General features: G+C 40.2%; 1 protein-coding gene across 5 annotated transcripts in view; it reads right to left on the bottom strand.

Moving 5' to 3' along the window:
• LOC124167275 (tyrosine-protein phosphatase Lar) overlaps positions 1-14,613 on the bottom strand; it is a 947,012-nt gene that overhangs the window by 433,761 nt on the left and 498,638 nt on the right. For all 5 annotated transcript variants that reach the window (XM_046545185.1, XM_046545186.1, XM_046545184.1 and 2 more), the window contains exon 3: positions 12,910-13,131. In XM_046545185.1, coding sequence (XP_046401141.1) covers positions 12,910-13,131 — 222 coding nt within the window. The remainder of the gene's footprint in view (positions 1-12,909; positions 13,132-14,613) is intronic.

Raw genomic sequence — 14,613 nt, forward strand, 5'->3', positions numbered from 1 at the left:
TCAGAGGGGACGGGTAGTGCGGCGTAATGTTTGCGAGAAGTTCCCAAATAGGAGACTAAATGACACATTTTACATTTGGGGGGGATTTCACGGGGATACCGGGGGTTTAAATGTGTGTACTCCTGGCGGTCACCATCCATTCACATAAATTTCGGGGGGATGAGTCGTTGGGGGCGGTGGAATAGTCACGAAAAGTACACAAAAAGTAGACTTAAATGCAAAATTTTATTTTTGGGGGGTAGGTATGTGGGTTTACCGGGGGTTTATAGATTTTTACTGCCAGCGGTCATCAATCGTCCACATCAATTCCGTAGCGATGAGTGGTAAGGATTGGAAAAGCGGCGGAATTGTGACGAAAGCACCCGAAAAGGCTAATTATATGCAAATTTTAATTTTTAGGGGGTTTCGGGGGGTTTAAAGATGACGATAGTATATGGTCACATTCATTTACTGTCATATCTAAAAGAAGTATGCCCTACGACATCCATATTTCGAGAGTAATACAATAAAAAGCAATCCAGTCCCTGAAAAAAGTGAGTAGTGCCCGCCATTTTTATTTTTTCGCGGTTTAATCCATTGAATCATTTATAAAATGTTTATGTTTAATAAAAGACAATGCATTGCTGTATGTAACTACAAAGTTTGAAAGAAATCGGTCAGGTAAAAATTGACAAAATCTAGTGTTAATCTTTTGGAAATCGTAATTTTCGGTGATTTTCGGAATATTTTAATTTTTTTCTGAGTAACCAAGGACGACGAAAGAAAATTGTTACCTAGATTTCTTAGAAGATGTTATAAGCATATATAATAATCATTTTCGTTATCCTACACCTTAAATTAAGTCGAAGGGAGCGGAAGTTATGATATTTTATTCGAAAAACGAATTTTTGGACGCCATTTTGGCTGCAATTTTCTTAAAAACAAATTAATATCATTACGTAATAACGTGCCCACGTTTAACAGCTTTCAGGAAATGCATTAATGATCCGTGTGGCACGCACGGTTCGCGCGCAGTAAAATAAAAACCGAAAGACGGTCCCCGGAAAAAGCGCGATTTCGGCCATTTTGTCGTCCTAGCAACGCCACGTGGCGGAAACTTCCGGTTTTCGGATTTTTCCTCCGGATCATTTCGGGTTTCCCGCACGCGTGCCAAATTTCAGCTCTCCAGCACTTCTAGAAGTGGTCGGGAATTTGTATCCATGAGTGAGTCAGTCACCACGCCGGCTGTATATAGATAGGATTCAGAATGTCTTTTTTTCACGATCAATAAGAGATTATAACGGCAGCGATAAAACTCATAAATAAATTAGATGACTTGCAGTGTAGCCTACTAAACTATGTAAAACTTAATGCATGTTTCTTAATTTTATTATTATTTCTAACAGCATATAGTAGTATAATTTGTTAGTACGCGTGAAGTTTTTTGAACTGTGTGGTGTGCATGTGGGAGTCCAATTGAATGCTGCATGCTTGTGATTGATCACCCCCTGCCAAACTCCCTAGAGGTGGCTCGCAGGGTATTATGTAGATGTAGATAGTTAAAATGATCTTGTTTTGATAGGCTGTGACCCATTACCTACTTATTTGGAAGCAATTCTCAAAACTATTTGGGAGCATCACTGCTCACCATTAACTGACATAACACGCAAATCACATGTTAGAATCATCACAACTAAGCACGTGCAATAGGCTATTTTCCTCAATTAAATTAACGAGTAGGAATCCGAAAATGTTCTCCAATAAACACTAAGCAAAGTATTATTACGGTCTGCCACTTTAAGGCGAAAGTCGACAAGCAAAACGGAAGAGTCTCTTTACTTTCAACCCTAGATGTATTGAGGTAGATTTAGGGGCATAGGAGCAGGGTAACGGTGCAGAAAAGGTCAGGGGCAGGTCAAAGAGGGATAGCAAAAAATAGGACTGGGAAATAAAGAGGTGTTTACTATTTAACAGAGCGTTAGATTGTTCAGTGACTTCGACTGCCAGGAAATCGATATTTTAATATCGATATAATAGCCTCTGTCGAAAACACAAGTTTTTTAAACCAGCCCAATTGAGAAATAGCAAATCGGTCAGTGTTTCTGATAATTACCAGCGACAACCAAACTAAATAAGGCCACCTGTACGTGTAACAAGAAGGAGGCCCCTGCATAGCCTGTGTTCGGAAGAAGCGACTAGTGACTGGGCCTTCTGCGGCAGGGGAAGAAAAAGAGTGAATATGAGGAGGGAAACGAACTTCACTCGGTGTTAGCCCCGTCTTAACTAAACTTGGGAAGGATTATTGTCCCATTCCACGCTTGGAATGGTTTCCTTGAAGTGACGTAACAATATATGAAGTGCGCATATGGGTTATTGAATTTTCCGCGAGCATATGGCATTCGGCGCAGAGAGAGAATCCGTGAGCTTAATAAAATTCAAATGAAAGTTGCGTGATTCGTAGAAAACTGCTACTGGCGTACAGAAAGCGTTCTGCGTATGTCGAACGAATTAGTTTGGGAGACGCTAGAGACTCGGAAGCTGCTTGAGCAATTGAGAATGAATATCTTTTACAGCGTTACGGAGAACATCATACATAAGGTGGGGTTCTAATACGTAGAACCCCACCGTATTTCCAGGTCCGTCAAAAACGATAAATTAAGAGAGGGATATTTTGCCGAACGGATAGTAATGGGGCATTCGTTTTTTCCCCGAACAATAAATGTCTCTCATGAATTCTACTTCGTTCGGGCATTCCCATTTTATTTGTAAACGGCTGATGAAATTGAACAGCTTGGCACACACCTTTCGAGGCGCATTGCGGGGTAGTATGTAGATGTGGAATATTATTATAATTAATAATAGCTAAGTAGCACCAACCAAAACTACAAAAACTAGCAATATGATCACAGTCAAGTAGGAAGGTTCTATCTCGGAATTCGGCGAGTGGTTCTCATTCAGATAGGGTTCACCTTAAACTGTATCCTTTCGGATGGCTTGAGTCTCTCCCGTACGCAGCGGCCTTATAAAGTAGAGACTCCTCTGAAATCTTCGCTAAGGCCAAGATTTTAAAAGAGACCCCCAAAGTGGGAAGCGAAGGGTCTGCTACTAGCCTACATCTCACCTACCTATTCTCCGCTTCTTCATTACTTTCAGGCCGAGCGGCTTGGCAAGATGAGGGGGCCAGGAGCAGGAGACGGGGGGGACGGAAGAAATGCGGGAAGACGTTGAAGACTGAGTGGTTCTGAAGGGGTGCAGCATAAATTGCAAAGGGGAGGTGAGGACGTTGATGAGATGGAAGGACTCGGCATCCGATGGATTTGGTGCACAAAGGCAGGACTCGCTGGCGCGAGCGTGGATAAGGGATTTTAGGAAGGGGTTTGAGGACAGCGGCACGTTCTCCATCATCCCCATGGCAAGACGGAATGGTTTCCGTAATGAGGAGCGCATTACGGTACTTCGGGCTTCATCATTTTCCGCGAGATACATCTACACAACGTGCCGCCGGCGAGGAGGGTGGAGACGAGGGGTGGCAAGGGGTCGTGCCTACACGTGAAGAGCCCGCTTATGGATTCACGGAGGCGAGGTAGACTCGCGCAACGAGGTGTGCATTAAGGGGAGGGAGTGTGGCGAGTAATTTCGAGGCTAGGATCCCGCGAGAAGCTTCAAGGATAGATGCGACCCAAGTATGCGGAGCGACAAAGAGGCGGGGAGCTTACACGCGTCTCCTTCAAGATGGAAAGGTGATCACAGCTCCCCACATCAACTTCTAGAGAGTGCAGAGGACCCTGAGAAAAGTGTGCCAGTTTTCACGGGGTCTTGAGAGAAAAATAAATCCCCAAAATTACTTCATTTCCACTGAGTGGGAAATACCTTCTCGCCTATCAACTTGAGGAGCGGGTTCGAAATGAATCGAAAAACTAGCAAAAAAAATCTTTGAAAGCGAACGCAGGGAAAAAAATATCCCTCATATCGAGACGCACCGAATTTTGGCGGATAGAAATTTTAAGTTAAGTTTATTTAAGCTATATTCGTATCCATAATAGTAAAAAACATAAAGACTATGCCTACAGAGGGCGCATAACAATTCTATGAGATATCTATCACGTAACTAATTACGTAAACAGAAATCGTTTAGCTGGACACTGAGATGTCGCTATTCGCCAAGATTTTGTACCTTTACTTATAATTCTCTATTTAATTACAAAGAGGGTCAGAGTTTTCATAACTGAGTGAAGAATGCAATGTTGCACGTAGATTCCTGAGTAAAATAGGTAACTTACAATATGTATTAAGTTTTCGGAACCTGTTATACGATGTTAGATTGTGTAAAAGAAATTTACAAGTAATTAATAATGGGGTAGAAAGAATTTTCAATGTTACGAGTATTTTATGAGTGTCAATAACCGAGAGAAAAAAACGTAAAAATATTAAACCGATCGAAAAAATTTTTAATTACCACTCATATCAAAGATTATTCGAATTTAGCGAGACCAAGAGCTTCATTTCCGTAGACGGTAGAGGTTATGATATTAAGGTCACATTGCGAAACCATATTCCGGTTAAAATTTATTTACGGTGAATTTTATGTTAGCAATAGTTGGAAACAAGTTTCAAAATTAAATACTCTCTCGTATTTTATCACAGTATTTTATCTGATTTTCATATTATTAAACGATATTTTTCCGAAAAACCCGAAGTCCGGAACATGAAGCTCTCCAGATGCAATATAAGTATGGGAGATTTAATCTTTTCTCCATACGTTTTCCTGAATATCACACAATTACTTATACCACTTCCCGGGTTTCAATGAATTATCATCATCTTCAGGCGCAAATTATGATTTGTTTATATTATTATTGTTTCCTGGTTACTCGGTGAATTTTAAAACGGACGCCAGAGTAGGGAAAAAGGATGGGTAGAGATATTCATTTATAAGAGTGCTGTCTTGACTTTCAATAATTTTTAAAATGTCTAACTGCTCCCTAGAATCCAATTCAATGTTAATCAAGAGTAAGTGAATTTTCTTCTTTTCTCCATAGTTTAGCGATTCAATTCCTCATTTTATCATTATCCCTTACCTATGACTAAGTGGTAATCATGAATTCCCTGAGAGAAATAAAAGAAATTTTTGGTATGAAAATGGAAGGGTACACACAAGGGTCACGTTTGTTGAACATTCACCCCATGTTAATGACACAGTCCGAAGGCTTTCCGCTAATCAGAAGTTATAGGTATGTGGTTGGGGGGGGGGGGGGGACTCGCGCGAAACTGCCACCACTTAATTTCGTGAAACATCTAGGGATTCTTTTGAGCAAGCTTAAATTATGCGCAAAAACAAGCACGGGTCGTAAATCGAGCAAATCACTGGAGCGGGGGTGAGAATCCGCAAATCGGACTGCGAGGCTCCCCTCGAACCCACGTCATGGCGAAATGAAAAACAGCCCTCGCGAGGGGCAATGGGATTGGAGAGGGAATGTGACCACGCGAAGGGGATTTAAATAAAAAGAATGCGCGGGCTATTTGTCAATTTGACGCCGGATAAAATGAACACACCGCGGTCAGCAAATGAAGACTTTCGGTCCCACCAAATCAGTGCAAATCGCTAGGAAGAGGATGCCATGCCTCCATTTTGCACGTTACTGCGCGAGCCTCTGCAAGGGTAAGGCCTAAATCCATCCCTGATGTTTATCCAGCTCGAGGCATTGCAAGTGAGCGCGGTATCTCGTTTCACAGGAGTAGATGTAGAAGGTTTTACTCCATCACATAATTCTTTTGTGCGAGGAATAGAGTGCGAAATCCTTATGGACATTTCCCTTTGGTGATGAAAGGAGAAAGAAAGGTCGAAGAATGTACAGGAGCTTTTGAAAACGGGAGCAATTTTTTCGATGCAAAGTAGACTCTGCTACGAGCTAGCAGATAGCTTGGAAGGAGGAAGGATATATAAAAATAGGACTGTATTAAATACGAAATCTAGCAGCCAAACGAGTGGGGATAGCAACAAATACGTATATTATCCATAATTCCTGTTATACTTTACACCGAACTATAAATCCATCACACTAGCGCGTACCCACATCAGCAGTTTCTTATTTTGGATCAAGTATCATGCGATTCACACTTTAATAGCCCATTGTCAAGTTGTTTTGGGAAAGATAAGGAATCAGGATTGACAGAAAAAGACATCAGCATACAATTGATACCGAATAATTTAAGTTGGTTATCATATAACATATACAATCTCTACCTTCTTCCGCCAAGATATTTCATCCAGAAAATTACGTTCCTGACTCAGCACTCCCTTGTACCTGTTGATTTACCGAAGAAAACCGGAAACGAAGTTGATCTCATTTTTATGAAAACGTAAACATGATTTTCCAAATGAAATCCAATACGGAGGAGAAAGGATAAGGTGAAATGGGCAAAAAGGAAAAGGAACCAGAAAGTGATATCGTGGGTGAGGAGGAGAAACTTCTAACAAAAATATCCTGGGGGATCGGGTTGGTGTAGTGGCCAGAGAGCTGGCTTCCCACCCAGGCGAACCGGGTTCAAATCCCGACGGTGGTAGAGATTTTTCAGAGGCAGCCGGATTCCTCCTTGAGTACCTTGCGGAGGGTACTTCAAGTGCAGCTCTCCGTCCGTCGTATGGGACGTCAAACCGTTGTCCCCTCGGCGCCTTTCGTAAAGAGCAGGCTAATGCCAGCGCCGGGTTACTCTCCACCCTTCTCTCCCTCCCCAAATGGCGCAAATGACCTTAGATATCGGTCGCTTCCTCCAAATATTATACCGTACCAGAAACTTCCTACGCTTGAACATAAAAATTAGAAAATTAATTGAATATAATCCAAGAAAACGTTCGCCGTTCCATTCTATGATGATTGAATAAAGAAAACTCCTTTCTGATAAGCCATTGTAACTCTTACTTAAGTAGTTTTATTGAATTATTTCCTTATTTGTTCATAATAAGTCAAACATTATTCAAATCGATGCAGCCAGTGGAGGATCCAGGAGTGGGGTTAAAAATTCTAGCAGTAGTGGGGGTCGGAAAAATTACCATTCTATTTAGTGTAAATTGTACACCCAAAGGGGTGCTATGGCTCCCTTACCCCCCATAGTTCCGCCGCTGGATGCAGCCGCTCTTGATTTATAAATGACGTAATAAGCTGTTCACTGATAGTTTGGCGGTATCAAGTTTGCCGGATCAGCTAGTTCCACAGAAAAACTGAATAGAATTGACATGTATCCATGTGTTTTTACAATCACGTTTATCAGAGCAAAATAAAACTGTAGATTGCATTGACTGCAAATACTTTTTTTACCAATAATTTTTAATGCGCTTCGGCGTAGCACAAACGTGTATTTGTAAAAAAATGAAAGAACACCATCATAGTATGTATAGCATAGACTTCTTTCCAAGAAATTAGAAAATTAATGCAGTACAAAACGTAAAACGCTACGCGAATCAAAATTACTCTCCGGTCGACTCAAGTTTGAAATCGCTACATTGGTTTGATTAAGTTCCATCTGAGTGCACTCTATTTTTGAGGTGAATGAGTTTGATGCCTGGCTGCTCTTTTATTTATGACAGAGTCAAGTCAAATGTGGTACAATGACAATTTAATTTCTATGTTTTCCATCAATATGTAGAGAAAGAATATTTTACATTGAGTCAAATAGGAGTTTCATAAACTTCATAACATCAACTCATACCGACACTTTAGTTAGAACCTCGAGAAACCAAAACATTGCAATGCCAATTGCTGAAGCAAAGTAGGTATTTATCAGACGTAATTGAATAATTGGTGGTACGTGTGAGGATAGGTCATACATTGTCAATGCTCAATTGCTAAGGTTTTCTTATAATAGTTATCCATAGAAGTTCAACGGAAAAATATTCTCATCAATGACTTGCACTTCAGTACAGATGCTAATTTGACATTGCACAGTGGGCAGAATTGAAAACGCTGGCTAAAATTCCTAATTATAACTATCGATCAGGAGAATTTATTTATATTTGTTTTTGTTTCTTTTTATTTATTTATTCTTTGCATTCCCTTTTCTCCTTTAACTTCAAAAATAACCTAAAAAATACCGATCTTTGCCTTTTTCGAGACTCAGAAACTCAATCGTATGTGCATGCTTAACACTGAATCCACAGAGGAAAGAAAATTGATTTAAAATTTCTATTTCGTTGAGTAAACTTGAATAATTTATTGACCTCGCAAGTAATTGAAGAGTATACTGGCTGTGAAGAGATAAGTGACTACATTTATACCTATACAGATGCTGCTTTGGTATGTTTTCCAAGTTTTTACGTATACAAAAACAGTAAAAATAAATATTTTACTTCAATTATTTTATTTCCACTGAAATCTTGTTTTTCTTAGAATTCCTCTCCTTCATTTTCCTTTTTAAATTGTAATTTTTATGGATAATCAATTCGACATTATTAGAGCTAATCGATAAAAATGCAAAATATATTACATTGACAGGTTAATTTTGGTTCAGCTCTTCTGAATTCTTTTATTATGAGGAAATGCATTGCACTTGAACATTTCTGCAATTTCTCACGAAGGGCATTGTATCCATGCTGTTATAAAGTGGGCTGCGATCAACGAAATTGTGACACTGAATTCTAATTTAAGACTCCATGAACATAACTATGAGAAAATTTCATAGTTCTTGACACACAAAACGGAAAATATGAATTTGGCCAGCTTTTTTTTCGATATTTCAGTTCGAATGTGCCTTTTCACACATCCAAACGAGCCAAAATCGTATCATGAAGTGATGTAAGCATCAGCTTGCATCTAAAATGGACGATACCACAATGTTGAGGCCGCAGCCATATGAAATTCTTCCGAGTCATTTTTACTGAACGATATGCCTTTTTAACTACGACGGTTTGAAGTCAGGAGCGCCTGAAATCGATTCTTCAAGTCACCATTAATGATGAATCTCCAAACCTTCTTTCATCCACGACGATATTTACTGTTCCTCCACACTTCTTAGGAAGGACGAGTCGCATAAATCACCTCTTTGATGCTATTTTTAAAGATACTGCGAGATTTTCAAGCTGCTTCACCGGAATTCTGATTTATGAAATCACGCTTTCTTCCCATTCACGATGAATGCTCCCTCTAGAAGTCGGACCAGTTCCAAATGGCGGGAATGGCTCTAGGCGCGAGGGAATTTTTCACTGATTGACATTTATCTCAAATGAGTTTTTGAGCGGTATCGAACCGGTATATACTCAGTTTCGACGAAAATTCTAAAATTTAACCAATTATTCTGCTCAGATAATGGCGTGTCATTAGTCGTAATATATAACACAAAACTTACGGAATTTTGGCCAAGCTAATTAGTTAAATAAATCTATGACAGCAATAAATTTTTTAAGTGGGTAACTTAGTTAATTACTACTAACTTCGTAGAAGTTACATTCATTGCAGTAAATATTTTGTCGACTTCTACAGTTTTTTTAAATCAATTATTTCGCCATTACGCCGCTTGGCGGGATCATGGAAAGTCACGGAAACACGTAAAAAAATAAAAAAATACTATAAAAATTCGAAATATTTTCTGAAACGAAATTTAAATTTGCAACTTCTCTAACTCGAAATATATACTTCTTGCTGCACTTAATATATCAGTTTCACACGTTTAAATATTTAGGATAATTTTTAATTGCATTTTATCAGCAAACAAATGCATAAATGTAAATGATATGTATAATTTTTTGAAATAGCTAATAGAATCGGTTAAAAAAGCAAGTTTGCTGCAAGAAAGTGTGGGTAGATATTTTCCGAAGTTTCCATAAAAAATATATCGCATTAAGATCACCGGGTAAATCGTAAAATCCACCATTTAATATTTTAATAATATCTGACTGTTCAATTAGGGCACCTGAAATGTGGACAACAGAAAAGAATTGATATTAAAAATATAGTTTTTACCATTTTCGTCATTACTTGTATTCACTTGCACGATCATAATTTCCTTGCGCATAATAAGGCAAGGCGGTAAACAACAAGTTTGTTTCTTAAGCAAGCGAAAAATATTGTGGAACAATATACGATCCCTTAGTTGAAAAAATGCATGGATATCTACGAGCACAGATATGCTCTTCTATCAGATCGAAATTGAATCCCTGGAGCCATTTATTTTTCTTTTAGGTCACTACCGACGAGAATCCCAGAGAGAGCGTTCCACAAGGGCCGAACTGTTACCCCCGCGGAATCTGGGCGCAATATATGTTTGGAGCGGCTGTCGCGTCTACTGCCTATCCCAGTGCGTTTCCATCATCCAGGACCGGTCGGTGCACGCGCCCCAGCTCCTTCCGGCACCCAGCCTCCCAGCGCCCTTGTTTTATAGCTCCTTAAGGAATACGACTCGGACCGGACACCATCATAAATCCATTGCTCGGACCCTGCGAGTCCAGCCTCGTAAGGCATCTCTCTCCTTCTGATTGCGCCCCGGGTGCCTTACAACCACCTCCCACGGCATATATTTCCAAAAAAGAAAATATAACTACGTCTCATTCGGGCCCGCCAAGGCGCTGCTTCACTCGTACACTCTTTTTAAGTCCGGCCTACGTGACGCTCCGTTCTACTTTGCTTTTTCCTGAGAGGTTTGGCCCGTTGGGGAAGGTGCACGGTAGCCGGGAGTAGTAGGAGATGGATGTGCGCGCTCCATATTTCCCGCAGCGCCGACCCGCACGGCCGCCCCGAGACGAATGAAGCCGAGGGTTAAGTTCGACGGCTGTCTCTCTCTAGAGGGCGGAGAAGTATGGACGGCGGCGACGAGGTCCAGGGAACCACGCTCCGAGTGACACGGTCGCGCCTCGATACTCTCATAGACCGTCATAGCGGCGGAGCTGTCCGGTGTAATCAGGAAGAAATACAGCCCACTCAAGTATTACTGTGATATATTGTAACTAACATTTCCAGACGAAACATAAAAGAAGCACATCGCCATAAAATGTGATTTTCTGCTGAATTTGATCGGAGTTTCTCAGCGATTGAATAATTGGTGAATAGATACTGAAGAAAATATCAAACTATATCCTATTATTTGAGATTATACGCTATAATTCCTCTTGAAATCATGATGAAGCCTCAGCTTTACGAAGTAAACGTCCCGTCTCGTTAGATGAATACTACAGAGAGGTATCGGAGACCGTCACAGCGGTAGATCCATCCGGTGTACTCAGAAATACAGCCTACTCAAATATTACTTTCATATAATGTGACTTACGTTTCCCGATGGCCACAACACAGAGACGTACACGTTATTTTCTACAGTTTTATCCACAGTCTCACAAAGAATAAATATTAGATTTATGAACAATGAGAAAAGTTTGAACCAAGACCCTGTAATTTGCGATTAACAAGCATAGCATCACGTAATATCATGCCCTAGTGTCAGTTGAGATATCCTATGAATTAAAATCCCGTCTAGTTAGAAGAATACTATTGAGAGGTGACGCAGACCGACATGGCGGCCAAAATGCACCACCAGCGAAAATATTACCTACTCAAGCTTATGATGTAATGTAAATTAAGTTTCTAGGCGACATAGAATATCATAGATAAAACGAGATATGCAGTAACTTCAAAGTAAAATTTAAGGTAAATCACCCAGGTTTCGACAAAATGTGTGTCTAATTTAATGAATTGGTCTGGAAAATAATGGAGAAAAGAGATCCCCAAAATCCCTTTTTATTGAAATTCACTCTTTGTGAACTGAAAATTAGTATATTTTCCTTTTATGTCTTCCATGTTTACTCCTTCACCCAACCCTGCGTGTCTAGCATATTTTTCATAATTACCCCTTGCGGGAAAAAAAAGAAAAAAAAAACGTCCACCTTAACAAGAAGATGACTGGATTTTCTTAATTTAAATCTATTTTATTTTATGGACAAATGAAAGGTATAATTCAAAATTTGAATTTTATTGCTGTAATTGCTTCACTTAAGATCCTACTACATTAATTCAATTATAAATATTCAAGGTGTACTAGTATCTATGCATGTATTACCCTCCTGACAGCGTTACTGACATATTATACTACTTTTTTATTTTAAGCTTACGAGTATAATGACGAGTCTTTTTTTTAATTTTTGTACAAACAAGACATCTCCGGAGAAATTAATGTAATACTTATAACTATTTTACTGCAATATGATCGAAGACTTTCCCCTGCGGAATATTTGCGGAATTTTTTCTCGGGCACTCCACCGTGTGAGGTTTTCCATAGCCAATATTTCGATGCTCGAATTGCGCATCGTCATCAGGGCAGATTAGAAGCCACAAAAGGAAACGCCGGAAATGGAAAACCTGACTCGGTGGAAACCCCGAGAATATAATCCTGCAACAGGTTTTCTAACTCAGCGATATAACTCGAAGGTAGATTTTGAAAGGTGAGGGTAGAACTTACACTGTACTAGGCCAAAGGAGTGTGAACTTTGTACATTCAAGGAAAGGGGGCCAGTGCCTTACCCTGAGTCACCTCGCACTTCGAGTAGTTTAGTTTCAGGGTATCCAAGGCATTCGCCCGGGATTTGAACCAAGGTCCCCAGCAATCAAGCTCTCTACCCACTAGGATACCACGCTTCCCTATTCCTGCAACAGGTTTTCTATGCCCTTATTGCTAAACCAGATGATCTTACTAAATTGCAAAGAAGATTTTATTTAGTATTAAGGAGAAATATGAAACTCAATTCGAAACGTTGGCCATGGAAAATCTGATCATCTCCAAAATGATCTGACCTGATACATTGACCACGTATTACTAAAGAAGATTTTCTCTAAAAAGAAGAATATTACAACAGCTTGATACAAAATAAGATCTTCTTTAGTAATAAGCGGTCGGAGTAAAAATAGATCACTTTTCGTGGGTTGTGAGGGGAGTGAGGAAGGTGTGGGTACTCACTTCCGATGGCCGCTCCGGGGATGCTGGTCTGCGAGTTGGCCGAGGGCGGCGGTGGCGGGATCTCCTGCACCAAATAGCGCGACTGCGTGCTCGAGATCTTCTTGCCGTTCTTGCGCCACTGCAGCTGAGGCGCCGGGTCGCCCTCCGCTGCACACACGAAGGACGCGATGCCGCCGCCGCGCACCTGCTGGTCCCGGGGTCGAACGGTGATCTCCGGCGGATCTAGAGGCACATGCCAAAGGAAGTGGGCAAGAGGAGGACAGGAAGATGTGCGAAGTGTGACAAAGGTGGAAATGTAGATGTATATCATGAAGAAAGGGTGATAATGACGATAGCAGAGGAGAGGAGGGTTGATTATTGAGGCAGGTTTGATTATATTATTTGACAGGATAAAGAGGGAAAAATATAAACAGTTGAAGCATTTTGAGAAGTGAAATGTTGGTGTTAGGAAAAAGGTGTTGATTAGGTTGTAATATAAGGTTGAAGCGATGATGATTTTGAGGTTAAAGGGAAGGAGAAGAAAAAAAAGAAAAAGAGAAAATACAAATTAGATAAGTTTCCAAGATATTCGTTAGACAACTATGCGAATATAAATTAGGTCACTCTTTGACCTTTAATCCTCCATGCATGGCAACGAGAAACCTCGACTGCGTTTGGTCTCGTTTTACCACATGATAAGAAAGCAAACGCAGAGAAGATACATGGCACGCTGATCATTATCGATATGCACTTCATTACAGGGAAAATACATTATGGGCACAATGCAATCATGGAGGCAATAACAAAAACACTCATATCCGAAAAGTTACTATTGTACGCAGGATCCTGCATTCGCGCAATAATAAACTGATATTATGAATAGATTAATTGGACCTGAAATTGAGATTTATTAAACGCATGCTGAATGAAGGAAAATGAAAAACGACAGTTCAGAGCAGGAAATGGCTACGCCGTCAGACAAAACCCCGGGAAAAAATCATAAAAGAAACATAGAAACCAGAAATATTTAGCGAAATAAATATTATTATCAGGTGTAAGAATAAGATGAATAATGTAATAATAAGATTAATAATGTTAGATTAGGTTTCCATAGAACACGAAACATTCATTTGAGTACCTATATCAAAACATCCGATGAAAACTTCGAAAAAAATCTCATTTAGCAGCGAGCGGCTGATGGCAGCAGACATTTATGCCCCGTACCTATTCACAGGAGAAAATTCGTTGTCATTACGGATAGACCAGATGCAGGGAACTCCTTAGAAAGAGAATAGATAAAAATGTATGGAGTAGGAATTGAAAGCAACGTGAAGGGTTTTGGGAAATTTTATTCAGGCCACACCGCGAGTCGCCGCCGGCGAAGGAGGGAAAAGAAAAAAAAGAACTTCGGAAAAGTGCAATCGCTCTGCATAAGAGCTCGAACATAAGACGTTATTGCGAAAAAAATGCAAATATTGAGACGGCTGGTGGAGGAGAAGAGGAAAAAAAATCAGGATTTATCCACAAGGGAAAGATTTGATGGATAGGCAAGGCGTGCTGGAGGTTGACGTGACTCGAATCCTGGAAAGAGGAGAAGGGATGAGGGGAGGAAGTTTTTTGGAGGCAGAAGGATAAGGATCGCGAAGAGGAAAGGTGGTGGAGGCGGAGATTATAATCCAGGAGATGCAAATGGAATACGAGGGGAGGTTTTTTTTATTTTCCGAA

This window comes from Ischnura elegans, chromosome 10 (assembly GCF_921293095.1).
Source record: "Ischnura elegans chromosome 10, ioIscEleg1.1, whole genome shotgun sequence".
NCBI classification, from domain to species: domain Eukaryota; kingdom Metazoa; phylum Arthropoda; class Insecta; order Odonata; family Coenagrionidae; genus Ischnura; species Ischnura elegans.